This window comes from Acanthopagrus latus, chromosome 9 (assembly GCF_904848185.1).
Source record: "Acanthopagrus latus isolate v.2019 chromosome 9, fAcaLat1.1, whole genome shotgun sequence".
Taxonomy (NCBI): Eukaryota; Metazoa; Chordata; class Actinopteri; order Spariformes; family Sparidae; genus Acanthopagrus; species Acanthopagrus latus.
This window is the reverse complement of record NC_051047.1, coordinates 29,100,524-29,124,392: the sequence shown is the minus strand read 5'-3', so window position 1 is coordinate 29,124,392 and position 23,869 is coordinate 29,100,524. Positions and strand designations below refer to the sequence as shown.

General features: G+C 45.8%; 1 protein-coding gene and 1 long non-coding RNA gene across 3 annotated transcripts; one reads left to right on the top strand and one right to left on the bottom strand.

The window, feature by feature from the left end:
• The first annotated feature begins 9,163 nt into the window (after positions 1-9,163).
• LOC119026358 (complement C1q-like protein 2) lies at positions 9,164-11,177 on the top strand. Of its 2 annotated transcripts, XM_037110672.1 has the most exons (3): positions 9,164-9,574; positions 9,638-9,847; positions 10,404-11,177. In XM_037110672.1, the coding sequence occupies exons 1-3, from the start codon at positions 9,266-9,268 to the stop codon at positions 10,581-10,583; spliced, it is 699 nt and encodes a 232-aa protein (XP_036966567.1). In that variant the 5' UTR covers positions 9,164-9,265; the 3' UTR covers positions 10,584-11,177. The 2 variants fall into 2 exon arrangements, with proteins under 2 accessions (XP_036966567.1, XP_036966566.1); XM_037110671.1 differs by having other exon boundaries at positions 9,164-9,847.
• Positions 11,178-19,884: 8,707 nt separating this feature from the next.
• On the bottom strand, positions 19,885-21,758 carry LOC119026360. Its single transcript, XR_005077124.1, has 3 exons — positions 21,684-21,758; positions 21,201-21,356; positions 19,885-20,866 (listed from the first exon to the last, which is right to left on the bottom strand). It is a non-coding gene; the product is annotated as an uncharacterized LOC119026360 (long non-coding RNA).
• Positions 21,759-23,869: the final 2,111 nt, after the last annotated feature.

Genomic DNA, 23,869 nt, shown 5'->3' with positions numbered 1-23,869 from the left:
TCTAAAGGTCCTTCACACTGTGTCCAACACTGGAGGTAAGAAGACATTGTTGAAGCTCTGTGGTCACAGACTTCATGAGAATAAAAGCAAAAGAAATAAAAAGAATGAGAATGTTTTCAGATCCTGAAAGGTCGCGACAGGATTTTCTATCTAACCTTTCCTCCACGTCCTCACTGAGCCGCACACCTGCAGACGTCTGACGGATGGAGCTGCAGCTCAAGATCATTTTCTCATGAGGTTCATTAAGAATCTCACCTGATCAATCACGTGGCAGCAGACTGAGCATCAGTCAGCCGTCAGAGACACGGCGTGATGTTAAGATGAAATCAGTCAAGCAGCTGTTACACAACCATCCATCCAATCGGGTCCAACTGCTGAGCACAGACAAGAGCGTGTTTTAATCTGCAAGTGATGATGATGATGATGATGTTTGGACTGTGTGTGTGTGTGTGTGTGTGTGTGTGTGTGTGTGTGTGTGTGTGAGTCACAGTCTGAACCTGAAATGTCAAACGCCAGCGACCGCAGGGAGAGGAGCGGTTAAAGGTCACAACACGGTGGTCCACTTCAAATAAAGTTATATCGGGTTTTACCTTTATTAATAACTCTCAGAGATGTTTACGCTCCTGTGACGGAGATCTAGTTCATATATATGTATTTAATACACTATAATGTATAAAGATGATAATTCTTCACATTCCTTTAAATATTTGAGTAAATCTTTTAATGTTTATTAACATTTTATGTGATTTTAGCTAAAGTCTGTGTTTTTCAGTGTTTCCAATGGAACTTCTTCTGTATTACCAAATATTTGAATACATTTTTCAGTAATATATTAGATAATAATAATAATCATACATTTTGAAGATGAAATCCTCAGTCTAGCTGCTAAGCTAAATGTGTTAGCGTGCACCTCATCTTAACACGCTGCACACAACGTCTTCTCAGATCAGTTTGTGAACTCAAGTCTTCTGCAGGCTTGGATCACAGCAGACGAGCTGTATAGAGACATTTTATTTATGTTTATTTTAAGTTTTAAAGGAGATAGATTTTCTTGGGCCTATTCACGATCTTGAAAGTTAAATAAAAGTCAACATCTGCACCAACAGGAGCTCCTCTCTCCTACAGAAACCCTGCTCCTCAAACGCCTCATCTGGAGTGCTGCCTTTTGCAGCATGTTGTTGTTAGTGGTGCTGGCTCAGGCATGTGTGAGCTGACCAATCAGAGGACACTGGGTATTCAGGAGGCGGGCCTTGAAGAGACAGGAGCTTGAACAGGTGATGATGACTGACTTTACATTGTTCTGTGAACTGTTCCTTTAAACAGCTGATCCAGGATCGATCTCTGCAGCAGATTCATGGTCACTAGAACTGAAGCGTTTATATAATTCTGACCTTTTCCCTTCATTTATTTATTAATTTCTTTGTTTGTTGTGTATGGAACACTTGTGGTGCCGGTGCGCTGAACTGGAACAGGACCTGCGGGCCGCGCTGTTCTCTCACTGATCTGCATAAAACATGAAGCCGCAGGGCAGAAGTTCTGGGTCAAGGTGAACCGGACTCTGAGGTGCTGCTCCACTGACCCACTGCTGCTGCTCAGCATGAACACATACAGTGAGTTACACTAGAACTGGACGGTTGTCAGCACAGGTACTCGTACACAGGTACATTTTCTGATTCTGCTGAACAGAATCAGTGTTTGGTTTTTCATAATCTTTTCTTTGGTGCTGATGCAGAATGTCATCTGTAGAGTAATTAGTAACTAAAGCTGTATAATAAATGGAGTCTAGTTAATTCATTTGAACATTTTGAACTAAACCTCTCACGTGCTGCACCTTTAATCACCAGACCTGCGCCGTCCTGCTCCTCCAGGCTGTTAGTTACCTTCTGGAGGGAGTAATTCCCCCCGAGCTCCGTCTGATTACACTGATGATGAGCGACAGTGACGTGAGGAGCATCTGTATCTCTGAGCTGCTCTCAGGTTCGTCCCCGAGGGAAACAACTAAAGCGCCGTGTCGTGTTTCTGTATGTTTGTTTTCCTCTTCACTTCCTGTTGTTGTCCTTCATTTGTTTGTTTGTTTGTTTGCTGTGTGACCTGTTGATGTTTGTGTATCTCTGCTGCAGCCACAGACAAGCTGTTTGTGTCACCTCATTAATCCAGCTGGAATTCTTCTGTATTTCATGTTAAACCGTCACATTCGATCGTAAAATGTGTCACAGCAGCGTCTGTGAGATGTGACGGAGAATAAAACATGAAACACGACTTCTGCCTGAAAACATTAAGACTGAACTGACATGAAGGATTAACGAGCTGCTGTAACGTCTCAGAATACTGAGTGACAACAGAGCGAGCTGATGTGTTATTCTGTCTTCTTCTGATGATTTTATTTATAAGAAAAGAAGATTTTTGAGTCTCACGCCAACTGTTAGAGAGCGAGTTTCAACATTTGTAAGAGTGAAACTGCTGGATAGTTTTGATGTGATGCAGACGAGTCAACAGTCCAAACATCCTGTAGAAGTAAAATTAGAAATTCTGATCCATCTTGTTTCCTCCAGTACAGTAACAGAGTTCAGGCTCTGACATGGACTCAGAGCATCAGAGTAAAAAGTCTCCCTCTGAAGGACATTTCTGGTCAAACCCGTCCTCTTCAGAAAAAATGACTTCATAGGTCGACTTTAGAAGCTCCTTATTCAGACGCACATTTCCACCTGTTGGTATTTGGCGCCCTCTGGTGGTCGAGGAACCATCAGGACAGGTGAGGAGAGAAGAAGTCCTGGTTCAGGAGGTCAGGTGTGGATTCACCCAGAAAACTGCTTGTTGTGTATTTCAGCTCAACAAACCAAACTGTGAGTGTGATGAAGTCTCAGCACATTTACCTCCAACACCATCAGCTCACTCTGTGTTCACATGTACCTCCACCTGTCGGCTCCAGCACACAGCTTCAAGGTCCAGATAACACCAGAGCGTCGAGCTGCTCGTCAGATCGTCTCCACGTTAACGTGCTGATTGATTTATTCATGACAATCAGACACTTCCTAACATGTTTTATGTTAATGACAACAGCTCACACACTGAGACATTAAGACTTTACTCCTCGTCACGCTGCGTGGCTGCATTTCTCTCTGTCGTTCAATGAGCAGATGCATTATGGGACGTAACAGATGTTAACAGTGGTGTGACAGCATTGATCTGAGCTCTCTGGATCAAACTGAGCCTGGAGGGAAGCAGCTATCTTATAGAGACGATATGAATCCATCAGCAGACGTCATTTGGCTGCAGCTCTGTTGGTTTGTCGGTCTCCAGAGAGGAGAAGGAAATGTCATTTTACACAAAAGTCAGAACAAAGATGCAAATTACAGAGTGAACGTCTGTCTGAGGCAGAGATCCAGTCTGTGATTCAGCTCCTGTAATCTCACCGTCTCTGTCTGTGTTTCTCTGGCAGACATGAAGACGCTGCTCTTTACTTCAGTCGTCATTGTTCTAAATGTGTTTCCCTGCGTCCTCCAGGCCTCACGCGTCTCTGCAGATATTCCAAAATGCATTTAGGTTCATGTTCATCCACTGGAGAGGAGCTTCAGCTGACCGAGGACACTCTCTGTTGACGTCGTTCTGCAGCGACCTTCCTCCGGGTCAGAACCAAAGTTAAAGTCCACTGAAGGCGACGCCTCGCTGCAGCTGGTGACAACATGTTTTACTGCTGATGAACAAACGTCCTGGAAATTAAAAACCTCCATGTGATGCACAAAAACAAATATTATCTGAGAACGTTTCTGCAAAACCGCAGACAGGTCAGAGCTGAACGTGTCCTCATGTTGCTACATGTTTGTTCAGGCTGAATTATTTCTCTGTTGTTGCTCTTCTGGTTTGGTTCAGACTCAAGAACCACTCGGTCCGGGTTAGAAAACATCCTGGTTTGGATTAAATTACCTTTGTTTGTCACCACGATCACAAATGGAGATGATCCGACTTCTGTGGTTCTGTGGCCACGAGAAGGTTCAAAATGTCTCCAGACGTCTTCTAATTTTTAGTTGCTCGAGTGTCTCGAGTCCTTCAGAGACCTTGTTAACCTCATCAGCTGGTTGTGTCACCAGATGTTTTACACTTACATCACGACTTCTGCCGCCCAGGCCCGCGAAAGTGACGATCTATGCCACGCGATGTCACTATTTTCTTATTCTTTCTTCTTTTTCGGGCACTCAAAGAATCCTGGAATATGTGAGGCCATGAAGGATCGTAGCGATGCGTCCACCAGAAACAGTGAAAAGAAGGAGCATCTGGAGGAGCCTTCGGATCGGGACCACCGTCGCACGGCGTTGTGATGTAATTGTCCTTCAAATGCTCCTCTGAGGGATGGATTTGATGTTCTGAGAATGAGACTCAACAGCGGCCATGTTGGCTGTAAGAGCTCCGCCTCCTGATGTGAAGGTCAGCCAATAATCATATAATGTGAATGTGATGTGAACCGTTTGGTACAAATATCGACCTCTGTGGTTTACAGACTGAGCTGGTCCTCTTTCCTATTGTTTTGTTTCGTTGCTTTTTGTGATTCAGATGTTCAGTTTGATCGTGAGACGAACTGAATGTTTCAGTCTCGTTCAAACACCAACGTGACGTCTTGTCAACATCACAGCTCGCTGCTCAGTTCTCAGAACTGTGTGGAGTTTTTAACTCTGTCTTCATGTTGAGTCACACACAAAATATGATATCTAACATAAGTGTCTGCTGAAGTGACACCAGACTCCTTTTGATGTTATTATTATTTGATGTTTATCATTAATTGTTTTACTTGTTTTTATCTTTTAACCTTGTAAAGGTTTGTTGTATTGCAGTAGTTGAGCTTTAGTCTCTGAATCTGTTTCTAACTGAAGCACTTTGAACAGTCTGAGAGTTTCTGTATGATTAAAGTTTGACTGAGGCGTCGCTGTAACATCGACACTGTTTCATAACCACGTAATGTTTCTTGGAGCTCGTCTCAGTGAATCCTTCCTCCATCACTGAAACACAGAAACTGGAACTAATCAGAACCATGGATCAGAACCACGTGTCGTCTCTGATGTAAAGATCAGAGTTTTTATAAAAGAAGTCGCGTCTGGTTATTGAAGAAAACAAAGCAGCTACACATTAGCTGCTCGCTGACCTTCACAGTGAGTCGACTGTTTCAAACTGTTTGTGTTTGTGTGACATCGGGCCGCCGGGCTGGACCACAGCTGAGCAGACAGCCAGCTGCAGGCCGCTCTGACCTCAGTCCACTTTCATTTACACCTTCCAACAATATGTCAGCCGCATGTGTGTGATCCTACACGGCGGCTGGAGGCACAGAATCGTCCTCCTGCAGTCATTCTGTGTTAAATTAAAAAGAAGATCAGATCATTTACGTGTTTGTTGTCGTCGGACGCGGCAGGCGTTCACAGAGATCATCTGGTTTTTGCATCAGATTGGCTTTTTATTCACAACATGATGGATATTTTTTATCCATACCAATGTTCCTCCTGCCTCCCTGGAGCAGAGCGCCGGGTGTGTCGCTGTCTGGGCGACGCGCTCGGATGAGCCGGCCTCTGCACTCGGCGTCTCGGCCCGCAGCAGCGCGTCGAGCTGCTTGGCCGAACGTGTCAAACTGACATTTACGCAGAAGTTGAGTGAGAGACAGTTTTGTTAACATTTGGCTGCTGTGATGTTCAGCTCAGGGTGTCAACACACTGCCTGCGTGCCCCAAAGCAAAGAGCAGAGGAAGTCGACGGTTCACTGAACCTGAGCTGTGACACACACAAGTCCTCCTGTCACTCCTGACAGCACACGAGGAGCGAGTTTGGGTTTTGGACTGTTGTTGGACAGAAGGAGACGTCACTTTGGTCTCTGGGACGCTGTGATTAACTAAAATAAGCCTCGACCCTTAAAACATCCGTCATCATCTTCTCTGTAGGTCCATTATGGATCACACACACTGATGGTAACTCAGAGTCTGTTGTGTGTTCGACACAGTTGCTCACTTTCTATAGAAGCTAATGTAAATGTCAGCTGATGAGATGTGACAGGCTGCTGATGTAAACGACAGCTCTGGTCCGCGAGGCGTTCAGGTTCCTGTATCAAAGACAAGAGTCGACCTGATCAACAAACTGCTGCCAGTGTGTCAGAGGGTGACCTGAGGAGCAGCAGCTTTATATAGATACTTCATATACATCACACACAGGAGGAGAGACGAGCTCCTGCTGAGCTGGAGGAGGAGTTCAGATGCTTCACTTCAGTGAACGTCTGGAAGTATAATCAACAACATAACAGGTACAGAATCCTCCAACCTGTGACCCGCTGGAGGATTTTAATGAGGCGCTGGATCGTCTCCATCTGTGATCGTGACGACCAGACCAGGTGTTACTAACCAGAGCGTTAACACAGAGCTGTGACGAGCAAGTTGGAACTTAAACTCAGCTGCATCTTTTCTGGAGGATCAGTTGCCAGAATACAGGAGATGAAACTCCTCGTCAGCCACACTGTGAATGTTTCCTCTGACTGTCATCGTTAATGTCTGACATCCCGAGCTGTCAGTCAGAGTGGATGCAGCTTCCTGCTGTGCAGCGATACGTGAGCAGGTGTAGTTCAGCGGAGGAAAATTAGTTCCTACATCAAACTGCTCACAACACAGACTGTGGATCATCTGAGGAACTGAGTCAGGGTTTCTGTTGAGTTGTTGAAATGCTTGTTGGCTCTGTGAGAGTACCATCTTGTTCCATTACATCAGAGAGAAGGCAGACATCTTAACGGTCGACGACTCGCACCAAAACAACTTGTCCTCGCTGGAAACGACCAGGAAATGTTCTGCCATGAGATGGAACACAGATAAAGAGACACAACGAAGTGACTGCAGCTTCTGATGAAAAACAAAACTGAGACAAAACCATCATTCATGTTCCTTCAGCTCCCGTTTACACCGAGGAATTCTTAATCCACACACACACACACACACACACACACACACGAACATGCATTATTCAGTTTGGATACAGATCAAGCTGCGTCTGAATCTGTTTTATTCCAACTTTTGACGAGGAGGCTAATCACCGACACAGAAAGATTTCATTTGTTCCCATCAGGAGTTCAGAGGCTCTGTGGGGGCGCCGTGACTTCCTGTCTGAGTGTCACTCGCTGGCATGGATCTGCTGTGTGTGTGTGTGTGTGTGTGTGTGCGCGTGCCCGTGTGTGTGTGTGTTTGTGTGACACACGCTCCTGGGAATCAGTGTGTTAGCTGCTAGCTTAGCCTGCTGAGGCGGGGGCTCTGAGGGGAGGTTAAATCCTGGATGTGAGGAGATGAGGATTATCTGATCCCGACAGCAGACGGCAGGTCGAGCCTCTGGAACAGATTAGAAGGAGACGAAATGAGCTCCAGCCAAATTTTCCATGGCTCCAACTGGAGAGGCTCGTTCTCAGCCAGGAGCTGGTGGTGGTGGGGGTGGTGTGGTGGTGGTGTGGGGGCGGGGCCTCCGGGGGGGCCGTGGTGTCCTCCAGAGAGGGAAACCCGGAGCGCAGAATAATCTGACACCAGAGGCCAGATGATGAGAGATCTGTCAGGAATCGCATCAGCGTTTGACAAACACACAAACAGATTTCCTTTCCGTTCAGCAGCTCCCAGCATGCATCTGACCACTGAGGAAGCGTCGGCGCTGCAGGCGTCACGTCGGCCTGAACAACAGCAGACTTTCAGCAGCTTGAGCTCCTCGTACGATCTGAAACGACGGACGCAACAGAACATGCGTCTTCAAATGTTGTAGTGTGGAAACCTTCGCGGTGAGGCGTCACTGACCTCTGACCTCTGAGTCACCACAGCTCTCACTGAAACTGCTGAGTGAGCGATCACAGGATCAGTGGGAACACCTGCTGTAACATTACCTGACCCGAACCCAAACGCAGTGTATGACACTCGACATTAACCTTAATGTTTTGAGCCTGAACCCGACCAGAGCGTCAGCACAGCGGTGCAACACGTCTGAGGTTTGGAGGGTCGTACACCAACATTTCTGTCCCCTGGTTTGGATTCTGTTCAGATCTTAGATTTCTTTTCTTTATCTATCAACTTCTCAGTTTTCGTACATTGTTTTTATTTTCTTTTTTTGGTGTTTTCTCTGATATAAGTTCAGTTTCTCTGAAGTGAAGGATTATCTTCACTGTCTCACAGATGTCTGAATGTCAGTCCAAGGTTCTGTTTAATACGAGTATCATTTCATCAGACTGTGAAAAATAAATATCTAAACACATTAATGTTGCTCCAGAAGCAGAACTTTGGTCAACACATTACATATCAGCGATAGAAGAGGATCACAATAAAGTTCAGCTGCTGTAAGTTGGATTGTCTCTTTGTCTCCACGTGCTCCTGCAGATTGTACATGTGAACATCTGATAATTATTCAGCTCCTCAAAGACTAAAGTGGCTTTAAGCAGATTGTCCCATAAAGGCGGAGATAGGAGAGGAAGCGGAGAGTGTCAGTAATGCTCCCTGATCCTCTCTGGAGGCTGGAGGATTTATAATTCATACATAAAGATAACATGATTATTGTTGCGCTCTTAATCCAAATTGCAACAGGCTTTGCCCTGAACTCGTTACGTCAGCAGCTCGGGTTGGTTGCAGACGAACAAAAAGCGCTGGAAGCTTCTTCCCGCTCGGAGATCCGCCGCGTCCACTGCTGCCACAACCGATCTGCGCTCTGTCAGCTGCGTGAAGCCGAGTGACAGTGGCACCGCGCTGAGCGCTGCGGGCTCTCCTCCTCTCTCTCCACCTCTCCTCCTCTCCTCCTCTCTCTCCTCCTCTCTCCACCTCTCCTCCTCTCCTCCTCTCTCTCCACCTCTCCTCCTCTCTCTCCTCCTCTCCTCCTCTCTCTCCTCCTCTCTCTCCTCTCTCCTCTCTCCTCCTCTCTCTCCTCCTCTCTCTCCACCTCTCCTCCTCTCCTCCTCTCTCTCCTCCTCTCCTCCTCTCTCTCCTCCTCTCCTCCTCTCTCTCCTCCTCTCTCTCCACCTCTCCTCCTCTCTCTCCTCTCTCCACCTCTCTCTCCTCCTCTCCTCTCTCTCCTCCTCTCCTCTCTCTCCACCTCTCCACCTCTCCTCTCTCCTGTCTCCTCTCTGTCCGGGCTTCACTCTCTCCGTGTCGCTCCTCTCTCCTCCTGTCGTGACTTCTGTCGCTCTCTCCACCTTCACCATTACGTCCCAAAGCAAAACGGACTTTTTAGCGCTTGCCTCTCGGACTCTGCAGAGGAAGAGAATCGTCGCCGCGGTGATTGGCATCGTCATGGTTCTGGCTCTCATCATCGCGATCCCCCTGCTGGTCCAAACTTCCAAGACCGACGCGCACTACGAGATGATGGGCACCTGCCGGATGATCTGTGACCCGTACAACCCCAAACCGAGCGCCACGGCTCTGGAGGTCATGCAGGACCTGAGCGCCATCCCCTCGCCGAGCTTTGTGCAAGGGACTAAAGGCGAGCCGGGTCGGCCGGGGAAACCCGGGCCGAGGGGGCCGCCAGGCGAACCGGGACCACCCGGTCCGAGAGGTCCGCCAGGAGACAGAGGGGATGCTGGGAGGGCTGGGTATCCCAGTGTCGTGGGCACTGCGCGAACTGAGACCGGAGCGGAGCTGGGCTCAGCTATCGGCGGGGCAAAGATCGCGTTTTATGTGGGTCTGAAAAACCCGCACGAGGGATACGAAGTGCTGAGGTTCGACGATGTCGTCACGAACCTCGGGAACCACTACGACCCGACCACCGGCAAGTTCACGTGCCAAGTGTCCGGGATTTACTACTTCACCTACCATGTGCTGATGCGCGGAGGAGACGGGACCAGCATGTGGGCCGACCTCTGCAAGAACGGACAGGTAAACTCTCCTCCACCTGCTCTGTGCACGTGCTGATTAGACACGTTCATTAAGGTCAGTTCCTCGTGCGTAAATCAGCTTTCGGATGCGTAAAAGTGAAATTACGCAGTAAAAAGATCTGGAATCCATGACTGTGAGGAAGATGTTGGTTCTTTATTTTGTTCAGATTAGTCAGTAAATATCCGACAAGCTGAATGCTCGAGACATAAACGTCACAGGTCGTTTAGTTTGAGTTATTTCAGGTTTCTGTTCCGTCGCTCCGGCTGTGAATTACGCACGACTCTGCCTGCGGGCAGGAGGAGATGAGGGCTCATTTCAGTCGGTTAAAGGATTAAAAATGATGAAAACGTAACACTGATAAGAAGTAAGTTCATTATAAGTCATAATTATCAGTTAAAACACGAAATTATGACTTAAATCATGATCGGAATGGAAGAATTTGGACTTTTAAAATGTCATTTTCGCCTCATGATTCTGACTCACCATGGGAACATTTTTTCCTTTAGCTGATGGTGCTGCCCGGTCCAACCTCTCCCCTCTCTCTCTTCATCCTCAGGTCCGAGCCAGCGCCATTGCGCAGGACGCAGACCAGAACTACGACTACGCCAGCAACAGCGTCGTCCTGCACCTGGACTCCGGGGACGAGATTTACGTCAAACTGGACGGCGGGAAAGCGCACGGCGGGAACAACAACAAGTACAGCACGTTTTCCGGTTTCCTTTTGTACCCGGACTAAACACGGATAACCTCTCGACCTCATCAACACGACCAGAGGAAGACGTCATCATCGTCATCACCGTCATCACCACGAGTCTCACGCTCAGTCTCAAAGCTTCACGTCTCTGATAGTACATGGATTATTTATTTCTTGGGGACAAAGATAATTCCACTTGTTTCAGTAGTTTTACATGTTTTGCAAAACGCACATTTCTCTGCGCCGCGGTGCGTTCACGGACCCTCCTGCACGGTTTGGAAACAAGCGAAAACATTCTGACAGCACATGAAATAATCGTTCAGTCATTTCCTCCTGATGAACTGCCTTCACGATGGATCGAGTCGATATTTGCAGATGTAGTTTCTCGTTGTGCGTTCTGTTCTGTCGCAGGGTGACTGAACTCTGGTGGCCTTGAAGATCACCCTGCACACAGACGACTCTGCTGTGATGCTATTTTATGCTTGAAAGTGTCTCACAAAGATATATATAATATATATAAAGTCTATACATATGTATGCACTCCTGTACAAATTTATTCGAAGAGAAGTGAGTGAACCCTATAAGCTGTCGGCTAACTGTCCATCCAGTGTGCAAAAATGTTTCTATGTCTTCGTATTGCCGTATCAACGTTGGTCAGTAATTTCAATAAATGATTATGTTTTCTACGTCGTGTCGAGGACGAATGATTCCTGACCGGACAGCAGATCAGTCACAGCGGCTTCGCTCCGTTCAGAATCCACACTGTGTTTGACCAACAGTGTTTTCATTTGGTTCTACTTTCTACTGACTTTACATTTCAGAGACGTCGACCGCAGTAGAGTACAGTCACTGTTCTGATGAACTGAACCTCGACTTGATCTTGGAACTTGAGACTCAAATGACTCGTCTGTGTTCAGTTTAATGTTTTCACTTTAGTCTTTAGTTGTGTTTCTGTTTAAAACTGGTGAAGAAACAAATTAGCTTCATGAGGTCATTTGTTTTTTGTTGGTTATGTTTATCTCACTGAATATCACCAATTATTAGTTAATTATTGCCTGTTTGAACAGGAGAGATAAAATGGCGGATGATGCCTTTACCAGACCTCGTCTGGTCTCCTTACAGAGATGGAGCTGGAGGTCAGACAGCAGCATGTCGAGTCACACGTCTGTTAGTCACTTATTAGTTTTCATTCAGCTTTTAGCTAAATAACACAGATAAGATCAAAAAATGAATGATTCAGGATTAAACCAGAGGATCCAGACCTTCAGACCTCTCACGGTCTGTGAGTTGCAGCGTATGATCATTTAATCTGTCTCTTTGTTAATTGTTTAGTCAAAAATATTGTGAAAAATGTCCAAAACCCAAAGACTCCTTGTTTAGTTCACACATGAAAAAGAAAAGATTAGGATCTGGAAGTGGAAGCTGTCTGATGTTTTTGCATGAAAAATATCTGAAATGTTTCATTTATTATAAAGGTCGTAGACAGAAGATAGATGATTAATTTACTAATCGATTAATCGACTAATTGTTGCAGCTGTATTCAGAGTTGTTATCAGTCTTTTGTCAGTACAGAAGTCAGCATCTCTCTGGTTCCTCTGTGGGATTATTGAAATGTATTTTGGATTATTGCAGAAAATAATCAGAAGGTTCTGATCCGTCCAGGTTCTGTTCATCCAGATGAACGTAGATTAAACATGTAGCAGTAAGAAGCTAATGTTAGGCTACAAACAGACGACATCACGGTCACATGACTGAAACGTCTCCACCACTAAGAGTCTTACTGCACAATTACTATCCAGGTTTTCTATAAACTGATCAGTGTCCAAGTTGTAAAGTCAGAGTTAGAACAGTGTGGAACTAAAGTGGCCTGTAAAGACGGACTAGTGAGTAGATGAGTCTCCGTGTTGCTGTGAGGACGTTTAATGTCCCCGACAACCTCTGTAGCCTCATTCAGACACTTGTTAGCAACCGCTAACTGTTGTTAGCACATGAAGAGCTTCAGATTAAACTGTGGGACAAAACATGAATATGAATCGAGCTGAAGCAGCAGCAGGACAGTCGTCCGGTTCGTATCTTCTGTGTTGATCACAGACATTATTGATTTCAGACATTTGACTGAAAACCAGTTTAAAAAACTCAGAGATGATGGAGCTGGAAGAGCAACAGCTGACTGATCCTCAGGTTTCAGGAGTGAACTGTCTCACTGTGCTGAAGAAGATGAACGAGTCGGACATCAGTCACCTGCTGACATCACTCCAGTACTTTTACTTCAGAGGGAGTTTGAGAGTATTCTTACATAAACTTTAACTCAACTTAAGAATCTGAAGTCTTCTTTCATCAACGGAGACGTGAAGAAAGAGAGAAACAGACAGAGTGTGTGTGTGCGTGTGCGTGCGTGTGTGTGTGTGTGTGTGTGTGTGTGTGTGTGTGTGGATGTGTGTGTGTGTGTGTGTGTGTGTGATGGATGGCCCTGCACACAGCTCTGCATGCAGATCTCGTGTTGGACAGTGATCCATTCCCTCTCTGATGGATGCTGATGACGTCGTGTCTCAGCTCTTTATGAGCGTCACATTAATTAAGTCAACAGCTCTACAGCACGTCACGCTCGGTCAGGACGACCGTCCTCGTTAAGAGGCGTCGTGTTGCGCTCGCTTAAGATCCTGAAGTCGCGCGGCGTCACATCCTGTAGGTAAACATGGCGGCTGCACCTGGAGCTCCATGTTTGAACAAACCTGCAGCTTTAATCCTCGTAAACATTTAATATGAGCCTCATCACAAACACAAGGTCACCTTCACTCCTGATCACACAGGTCCACTTACTCCTGTCAAGGTTTTTACTCTAAACTAGATGATTTAAAGGAGTCTGCGAAAATCTGAACGTTTAAAGGAACAGTTCGCCCAAATAAAGGTCACATCGAGTCATCATCTCCTCGCTCCATGCTGATGGAGGTAGCTGCAGATCAGATGCCTCCATGCTGTGATCACAGTCTGCAGAGGAGAACACATCACAAACTGACCTGAGGAGATGTGAAGGTGTGACATCATGACTGACAGCTGAACCTCTGCTGGGACTGAGCTGGGTTTAAGTTTTATCGTTCATATAATAAATTCTCAGTTTCAGTCAGATCAGATGAAACGTTCCGGCTCCGGGACTCTTTGTTGAATCCGTCTGTTTCAGCACCATGGACAGAGGAGACTCCTGCTGCTTTCAAGGACTCCTCAGAAGCTCGGACTTCTCAGCATCAGTGCTCTTGTGCATCAAATAATTTAGTCAGAACTTAAAATTGATCCTGTGTTTAAAGTGTTTCTGTAAATAAAGCTCAGTACAAACCAGCTCATCAATCATGACGTGCTCGTCGTCTGTAACACATCTGAATCTCCTGCCAAGCTTCTGGCAGTCATGATGCATTGTGGGTAATGTAGGCAGGTTTTGAGGAGGATTAACCTGTTCTCTCTGGTTCTGTTGAATCGTTTGGATCATTCAGTGCAACAATGTTAAAGGAGTGCAAGAATTACATCTGCAAATACATTTCACCTCACTGCTCTTAAAGGCACGACACATGAATATCCCTGACCCGTCCTTCCCACTCCTGCCAACAGGAGGCGCCACATTTCACCCAGCTCAGAGAAATGACGTTACATAACCGAGGTGGACGGACTGCGGTCACGTTCTCCTGCAGGTGACCTGCAGATCTGAAGCTGAAACTGGAATAAAACAATCCAACAAACTAGTTTCAACCGCCCAAAGGAAACATTCAGGAGGTCAAAGGTCAGATTCTGTCGCTGGATAAATCTTGATCTCATAACAACTGGATCAAAACATGGGAACAGGTGGTGCGTCAGAGAACCAGCAACAATCTTTATTAAGTGGAAACAGACTGCTACGTCCCTCAAACCGCTGAATTATTAATGTAGATATTCTCTGCCTTCAGTGCAAAGAGGAAGAACTTCAGTCTGTCATCAAGTTTTCTTTTACTGACGCTGCAGAGAAAAGCTGTGAATCAGAAAGTCACCAGATAATTCAGAGAAAGAGAAAGTGAGTTATTGAACGCCACACGGACGCGTTCAGACAGACGCCTGTTAGATCGACCTGTCGGTGTCACGACGCAGTGTTGATCATAGTGGCTGCATATTAGTGAAATGACAAGTGCAGGCAGACACAAGCCAACCACAAAGACACAAAACGAACACAACGAAACCAGATGACAAACAGACAAGAAATGACTGGGATGAAAAACGACTTGTGTGTCTTTGTGGTCGTTTTGTGTCTTGCAGCCTGTCAGGTGTCTCTTTGAAAACAAGCTCCAAGAGACAAAACATCTAAAGGAGGCAGTGAAACAGCTGCAAAGACAAACAACTAGACAAATGACTACAGATGATGCTAATCAAGCACAACCAGACAAAATCACCACGGAGAGACAAAGCGTCAAGTGAAAGAGTCGAAACAACAAAGAGATGAAAAGCAGAGAAAGTAAATGCTCACAAAGACACAAACAGCTACAAAGAAACTGAAAACAGCCACAATAAGTCACAACATTTCCTCTCTGCTCCTCTCAGTGACGATCTAAAGTTCTTCAGGTTCTCAGACGCTTTAAGATTTTAGACTTTGTTTTACTAACAATTAGACAGAAACATCATCAAAGAATCACAAACCTGCTCTGTTCTTTATGAAACCTTTACAAATGAGAGCAGATTTAATATGATGAATGTCGCCGCTGTAAAAGGTTTTCCAGCCTGAGAGTGAAACGCTTTTAAAACAGCCGACAGTTCACAGAACATACAAATCAGAGCACTGAATCAAAGCTGAGCGCTGTGAGAGACGCCCGGGCAGAAACCTCAATCTCCGCCGGCAGCTGTCAGACTTCATCAGACGGGCTCGTTTACTGTCAGACCCTCTCCGGCCCACAATCCTCTCTGCTAAATGAAAGGCAACAGGTTTTTACGGCGCTGCGATGGGACGCCACAGTGGCCGGGATAAAACACTATGTTTGTTGCTTTCCTGCCTCTCTCATTTAGCAGCTTCAGAGGCCGCGGGCAGGCAGGTGCTGGCTTTATGTGTGTGATTGACACCTGAGCCAGAGGTCTGACACAGATGCTACGTTCCCTCTGCACCGGCACTAATAAAACAACAAGACGCTCTCTGTCACTTCCACAAACAAACAGGAGGGCTGGACGGCGCTGCTGGCGAGCGTCGAGCATCGCACGCTAACTTTTTCTGACAAGAGGCAACGGTTTAAAATAGGTTTGTCTCTCAGAGAGCAAACACAGGGACTCTGAGGCGAACAGAAGCACTTAGGGGAAACATTTCACTACAAGAAGTCCGACACGCTGCGAGGGGAGGGCTCGCTCCGCTGCAGGAGATCACATTTTTGTCTCTCTGAATCAAAGAGCGGCGGCGGGAAAAGGAGGCCAAGCTAATCAGCAGCAGACAGACCTGGCCGCTACGCTCAGCGTCACCAACATGACTAAACAATGAGTCAGAGTCCAGGACTGACCCTCCTGCCCCTCTGCAGCCACACATATGTCTCCTCCCATCAGCCGGCCTCAGGAGGGGGGAGGCAGGGGGTGAGGAGACGCTTCAGCCATCTGCAGCCTGACGAGCTGCTGGGATGTGAGACCATCAGGACCAGAGCCTGCAGGGAGGCTAATGGAGGTAATGGATGAGACACAGAGGCTGTTATCAGGATTTATACACCTCTCCCCTCCGCGGCTTCCAGGCTCCGACACACCAGAGCGCAAAACGACAAAACTCCCTGACAAGAATCTATTTCATGTGACTCAGTGCCAACCGCGTCCACTCTGGTGAACCGCTGACCAGAGTCCCAGAGTCCCAGTGTGCAGAGTGGAGAACACTTGTAGATCATTAGCTGTGTTGCACCGTCCACTTTGAGTAAACCTCCTCTGCTGGAGTGTGACGCCCGTATCTGAAACGGATCTGATGCCAGTACACAAATACACACACCTCACCTGATTTATTTATCAGATATAAAGCTGACTTCTTGCCTGCAGCGTCCCTCCTGGTTCCTGAGGGGGAAGTACAACCCACACCATCAGAACATCAACACATCGAGCCTGGATCTCCAGTCACTCTGTGATCGTTGATGAAGCTCCTAACTGGTCAAATGAGTCATGAACAGGTCAGAGGTCAGAGGTCAGCAGATGTTTTAGGAAACTGTGTCTCTCTTTAGTGGCATCTCAGTTCCTGACAGATGGAAGTGTGAGAGTGTCAGCGATCACAGTCTGTTGCCATCATGTCACATTTAATGATGGAAAATTGTGTTTTGGACTAAATGTGTTACTGAAATCTGTGAATAAAACATGATGTCTTTTATCGCTCATCATCTGTTCTTAATTACTTTAATGAGACGTCTTCTAATCGTCCTTCACTGTTTTTATTCTGTTATTTTGCAAGACTTTTTTATTCTGTCAATCTTTCTTCTCTTCCTGAGATTTTTCCTCATATTGTCTCTTTGTCTTTGATCATTTTCTGTCCTGCCTTCTTGTTTTCACTCACCTGTCAACAGTTTGTTCTGTAATATCGGCGTCCTGTTTTTAAAAGGTGAGATGTGAATAAACTTTGACTTTAAACATGAAACTCCAACTTTTCAGCTGGTCCGGTTCCTGATGCTCCATCCACATCCCAGCAGACGAACTGTTGAACAATCCTCTTGACATCCAGGTGAGTCAGGTCGTCTGTTACCTCGTCTTCATTTGTGCATCATCTTAAAAAAACACAACCAGCTGCTGTCAAACAGCTGATAAATAATGGAAAGAGTGAAAATGGCCTCAGGGGAATTAGGACGAGTGTAAAGCTTCAACAGATCAGGTTTAAATGTGAGAAACATCTGAGGTGTGTTTGAAAGTTCAGGTGTGTGTGTGCGTGTGTGTGTGAGACACAGAGGGATTTATGGAGGATTTGTGTATTTCTGGCTGCTGGATGAATCTGACGACAGCTCGCTCGACTCATCAGCCTGTTTCCCTCTTTACATTGAGCATGATGGTGTGTGTGTGTGTGTGTGTGTGTGTGTGTGTGGGTCAGTGCTCTGGCTCTATCAGGGGACGCCACATGGAGACGTCTGCAGCGTCGTGTCATTGTGGAGTTTCCCTGGGCTCATCTGCAGGATCATTAAAATGCATGAGTGCTGATTATCATGTTGAACGGCGTCTGAATGAAATGCCATCGCTCGTTACTTCAGGTGGCGACGCCATGTTTCCATCACCCGCCACGTGTGGAGGCCCAACGCCGATGTCTCAGGCCAGTGTGAGTCTGTGTGGCGCTCTGGCAGAACGAGTGGAGAGAGATGTGAGCGCCGTCGGTCTGTTGTTCTGCAGATAAAGGCACTCTGTCCCCTCAGCGTCGCAGCTGAGCCCACCACGGCCGTCTGCAGGCCTCAGGACGGTTTATATTTAAACTGCTCAGACGATGATCATGTGCACCAACTGACACCACACCAGAGTCACGCTCGCTGCTACCCTTCACTCATCCAAACCACAAAACAACTTTCAGCTTGTTGTATTTTATTTCCTGTCAGAAGTGGTTGTCACAGATTCAAGTCGTGATGTTTGGACCCACACCTGTTGCTGTGTTTCCATCCAAATGTCAGGCCAGAGTGAAGCGAACTTTCCAAATGTCGCAAAAACACTTTTAAATGCAAATTGGCTTCATTTCCATCAACTGGTTTAAAATGCAGAAACTAAACTGTGGCTGTGATAAACAGAGTAGTAGTAGAAAAAGAAGAAGAAGAAGAAGAAGAAGAAGAAGAAGAAGAAGAAGAAGAAGAGGGTGTTAACGAGAAACTAAACCGGTCGTATCTTTTGTGCTACATCTATTTTATAGATAGATATTTTTTGTATTTTCAATATTAGTCAACCACGACTTGTACAGTTTCATCACAATGTTCACACATCTGAAGAGAGTTAAACAATCAAGTCATTATTATATTACTGTAATAAGATGCTTAAAGCCTCAGTAATTTAATGTATGAAATGACAAAATGAAGACAGAGTGAAAAGTGTGCTGGCGCCTCTGCTCATGAGTTATCAGCTGAGTCAGCAGCTCTCCTCGGCTTCACCGAGCTTTACAGTGATCACAGCTGGTTATGTATCGACTGGACTGATAAGTTTTCAGAGGAACAGCAGTAAGAAGCTGCTGTACACGACCTGCCGAGCAGCAGGACAGCAGTCAGACAGTCAGAGACTCGCTGGTGAACAACGTGAGGCGTTCAGCAGCTGAAGAGATGGATGATTACCTCAGGAGGTGGTGGAGACCAAAAACAGAGCTAACAGAGAAGACTGGACAAACATGGAGGATCACGTTGTCTGTAACAGCTGGATGTGGAACTAAGCAGCCGTGATTAAACATAAAAAGAGATCATTGTTCTCTCAGTGGCCAAAAATATCAGTTATTGGAGTAAATACACAGAAAACTGATCAAAAATCAGTAAATGTTGATGAGCTAAAAGGCGAGTGTGTCGTTCTGCAGCTCCACCAGCAGCTGAAACGTCACAGTGGATCTGTGAGTGTGTCAGCGTCTACATGAAGGTTCACAGACTGTGTGATTTATTTCATGTGTGTGATGTGATCGTATTTGACCTTTTCATCAGAAACACTGATGCTGGTTTACAGAACTGGGTTGGACGCTCTCTGAGCTGCCCGACGCTCCTCTATGAATACCAGCGTCCTCTAAAAATAACGCGGGTGATGTTCCTCCCGCCCGCCTCCCTCTCTGCTGGCTGCTCACATCTGACCGATTAAACTCGGAGCTGCATGCCAACACATCCTGAGCTGGAGGTCAGCGTGCTGATGATCGCCTCGCCCGCATTCTTAAACAAGAGCGCCATCAATTAGCGTCCTGATGAGCGCGGGGGCGAACCTGAGACTGACACTGTCACCCGCTTCACCAGGTTCACGTCGTCCTGCTGCAGGTTTTAAAACTCTGTCAGTCGTCTGTGTCACCGACAGTTTAACTGCTGCTGTCGCTCAGAATCCAGAGGGAGGAAGGTCACGCTCAGTGCGAGCTAAATGCTAACAGCAGCATGCTAACACACTGATGTTTGGAAAATCTGTCGGCTACGTTCACCAGCTTAGCTCAGATTGCAGATTATATATTACATACATCTGCTAGTTAGTGCTAAATTCAGAGTACAGCTGATCTGGGAACAAGAATCTGATGATGATGAACAAGAGGTGAAGTCAGAGCAGCGATGAAGTCAGGACGATTCATCCTGGACGGTTTTCATTAACACGTTATAAGAAACTACACAAGAATCACCTGCATCTGGTTTAAGGGTGTAGAAAAAAAAAAAAACTCTAGTTAAAAGTTTAAATATGTCATATTTTTAATTCTTTGTTCTTTATTTGCATTCATTCTGTATCAAAATCAGAGTGACAGAAAACAGCTCGTGTCTGATTGTTCTGGGAGGGTTTTAAAGGTAGAACATAGATCTGCAATCAAACAGGAGTAAAGTTTGATCCACGTTTCAACCACGACGACTGAGAATCATCTCAACTCAGGATCCACTCACAAAGCATCATCTTAAAGAGATATTAAGGTGAGAAGCTGTCAGGAGGAGTGAGGAGGACTTTGAGGAGCATCATGCACATTCATGCACTCACATCTCTGACACAACGCGGTGATACAACAGCAGAAATTAAAGTGATCAACTTGTAAAACATGCAGCAGATAAACGTTCATCTTCTATCAGAGCTCGTTGTTCCTGAGAGGCTGCAGAGCCGAAGCGTTCGCTGCTTTTTCTAACATCAACACGGTTACATGGACGTCAGCGTGGGATGTTTTGTGTCATTCGAGCAGACGGTGGATATTTCTTTAGCGCGGTAAAGATTATTTGAGCCTTAGTTGGAGGATGATGCAGTTAAATGATGGACGCTCCAGCAGATGATTCAAAAGGAGAGAAAAAAAACAGAGCGTTTCCTCCTCGACCTCCGTCTCAGAACATATTGAGACAATCCCACTGTCAATATTTCCTCAGTCTGTCATTTCACATGAAGCTTGTCGTGTCTTTGTCTCGACAAACAGGATTTAAGCCTCTCAGTGTGTTTGTCTCATTACGGCCTCGTTAGACGACTCAGCTGATCACAGCATCACTCAGCGTTCCTCCTGCAGTCCGTCCTCGTTCTTAATCTTCGTCCTCCGTCATCCCTCACGCCCGAGCTGCTTCCACATTCTCCGTTTGACTCCAGGGTCTCACTCGTGGAGGTCAAAGGTCAGCTGACCTGTAGTGTCTTCTCCCCCTCATGCATGATAATGAGCCCCTCTCAGAATGCATCAGCCTCTTTATCTGTCGCTCAGCTCTCTTACCGTCACTCTGCAGAGAAATTCAAACTAAATGTTTCAGATAATTCAGCACAAACCAGCGATGGACCGGTGCTATTCGAAGAATATAAGTGCTGCATAATAAAAGTCAGACTGGTACAGATCGTATTAAAGTTTAGACGTCGTCACAGCATACAGAACAGAGGACCCTGCTGGAAGAAACACTATAGACCAGCAGCAAAACACAACGTATGCTGGTATCTGCTGGGTCACCAGTGTTTTGGAGCTGGTCTATGCTGGTATATAGGATCTGAGGGTGAATAACAGTCAGTAACCAAAGAACCGAACAGCCGACGAACAATGTGTACGAAGTTCTGTCGACTCACCGATGAAGCGTCAGTCAGACAGAAGTGGTTTGTTCTTATTCCCAGAGATCCAGTAGATCCGTCCAAGTATCATGTTCAGTTCCAAACACACGATTTGAAGACAAACATGTTTAATCTGCCACATGGAGTTACCTAAGATGGCTGCCGACCTCTGACCTATTGATTGACAGCTCATTTGATCAGTTAGGAGCTGCTATGCAACACCCAGCGAGTGACATCACAGACAGGAGACAGAGTTCTGTCAGTACATCAGATTCTGGGTTTAAAGCTTGTTTGTGTCATTTCAGTCTCTTTGTTGAAGTAGTTTTTCTGACCTCAGCTCTTGTTTTTCTGTTTTTACACAAGAATTCAGGTGAGAAAAATTAAAAATTCCTACAGATTAATGATCATATAGATCAATTTTATAAACATTTCCAGGTTGAAAACATTAAATAAAGATCAGTTAAACGTCCTCTCCTTCCCTGTGTGTTAATAACTGCTCACAGTCAGGTCGCAGTGGTCTGTTCGTCCTGCTGAACCTCCCTGTCTTCTCCACACATCCCATAACGTCCCCTCAAGAGGTGAGCTGTTGCTATGGCGACAAAATGCATATACTGTCTTCACCCGGTAATGGTTTGGTAATGTGATGATAGGAAATAGGCTCCACTCTGCAGAGTGAAACCAATAAAGACTGACCGTTTGTCCTGCCAGCAGGAGCTCCGAGCCAACATCTGGAAATATAAGAATAATAAGGAAAATTGTAATCTGATTACTTTAAAAAATCTGGTTCTGGTTCAGAAAACAAAGCACAGTTATCTCCTGTTTGCTTTTTACAGCAGAGACATTTGATTTGGGCTGCGTTCTGCAAAAAACAGGAAACAGAAAATCAACATTGCTGGAAATTATTTAAGTATTTTGTTGATGTCTGATGTTACATCTTGAACAAAATACAGACAACAAAAGGCAGGAAACAAACAGGAATACTCAGAGCAAATACTGACCCGGTTAACACGACGATGCAGGGAGTAAACGGAGGCAACACACAACGAAAAGACAGAACCGGGAAATACAGGACACACAATCAGCCGGACCGAGTGAGAAGATGACCTAATGAAACAAGCTGTGACAGAAACAGATGGTTTGTTGTTGTTTTTTTGAAAAAATGTTTTTCCATCTGCATCTGCAGAATCACAAGCTGCTGCAGAAATGTTTTGTGGACGACTAAACTTCATGAACTGTTTCTTTGAGGGTGAAGAAGTATTTTCTGAACTGTCTTTAAGAAACCTGGAGCTTGTTCCCTGTAGACCAGAGCGATCGCTGACGTCTGCCAGCAGGAAGTTCAACCTTTGGAAATATATTGACATAGATGAACGTGAATGTTGATGAACAAGTTAAATATTCTCCTTCTTTCATAACATCTGTTTTTTTTCAATGCAAACTAGTAAAAAAATACAATACAAATACTTTTCAACACGTCTGTCTGTGGAAGCTGTCTGACCAGGAGAGCGATCGCAGCACATCTGGACCATGTGAGCAGCTTTTGTCCTGCTGACATTTATCTCTATTCAGCGTCAGCTCATGTATTAACTTTTGTGTCTGTGTCGGCTCGGTGTTCATATCTGCTCAGCTCGTCTCTGCTGATCTCAGAGGAGACGTCCTGCGGCTGTCTGTCTGTTGATGTCCAGTCACGTTCCTGCTGTAAGACTCATTTCAGAGCTGCAACCGTTACAGAAGCAGCTCGTCCAGGTGTTAGAAGGAGCTGAGCTGTGTGAGGACTGTAAACACTCAGTACATTTGGTTTATGAGCTCTGTTCTGCAGCCGTCGTCTGACGGATCTGTCCTGACTAATGCCCCTTAACAGCCCTGTTGTGTGACAGTGTTTCTGTGACACCAGGCTACATGCTTGTACACACTCAGTGTTTGCTGAGGCGGCGTTGAGCAACACTGCCTGTTGTAACACCGCCGTGCAGTCGGACTGTTGTGACCGGGTGTCGCCTCTGAGCAGCCCTGCTGGGAGAGATCGGCCCTGACGGCCACAGAGGCTCTCCGACCTTTCAGCTGAGTCTGTGTGACGTCACAGCCAGACTGATGCAGAGTGAAGATACGAGCCGGTCAGCTTTCAGGCTGGAGGAAGCTGCAGCAGAGTCAGAGGAGACGAGGAAACAAACCGAGACGGCAAGTTAGATATTTCTTACAGCTGCGAGTTCGAGATAATCTGAGTTTAAAATGTCCCGGCCTGAAGGACAGCTTCATGAAGCTGCTGCCGTCTGAATGCTGAATGAATTTCTGAAATAATTCTCTTTTCCTTTAAAGGGACAGTGCGTAGTTTTAAAGAAGAAATTCAAACACAGAATTTGAACATTTACAACACTAATGGAGTAATAATACAAACCTCTACCATCAGTGAAAAAAACAGCTGTTCTCAGATAAGGTCCCAGAACACTGTTTGAAGCTAGATAGGTGGCAGGGTCCGCCACATGTAAACAAAGTAAAACAGTGAGCAGTGCTGGGTGATTATGTTAATTATATTATCTCCACTTGATTTTAGTTTTGTGGCGGCAAAAGAAAAAGAAAAGGCAGCAGTTTTCTCCAGTGACGGATGAAATCTTTTGTAAACTAAATAATGGATGACTTGTTATTTAGTTTAACACTGTTAATGGCACTATTAACAGTAAAAGCCAATGCCAGAT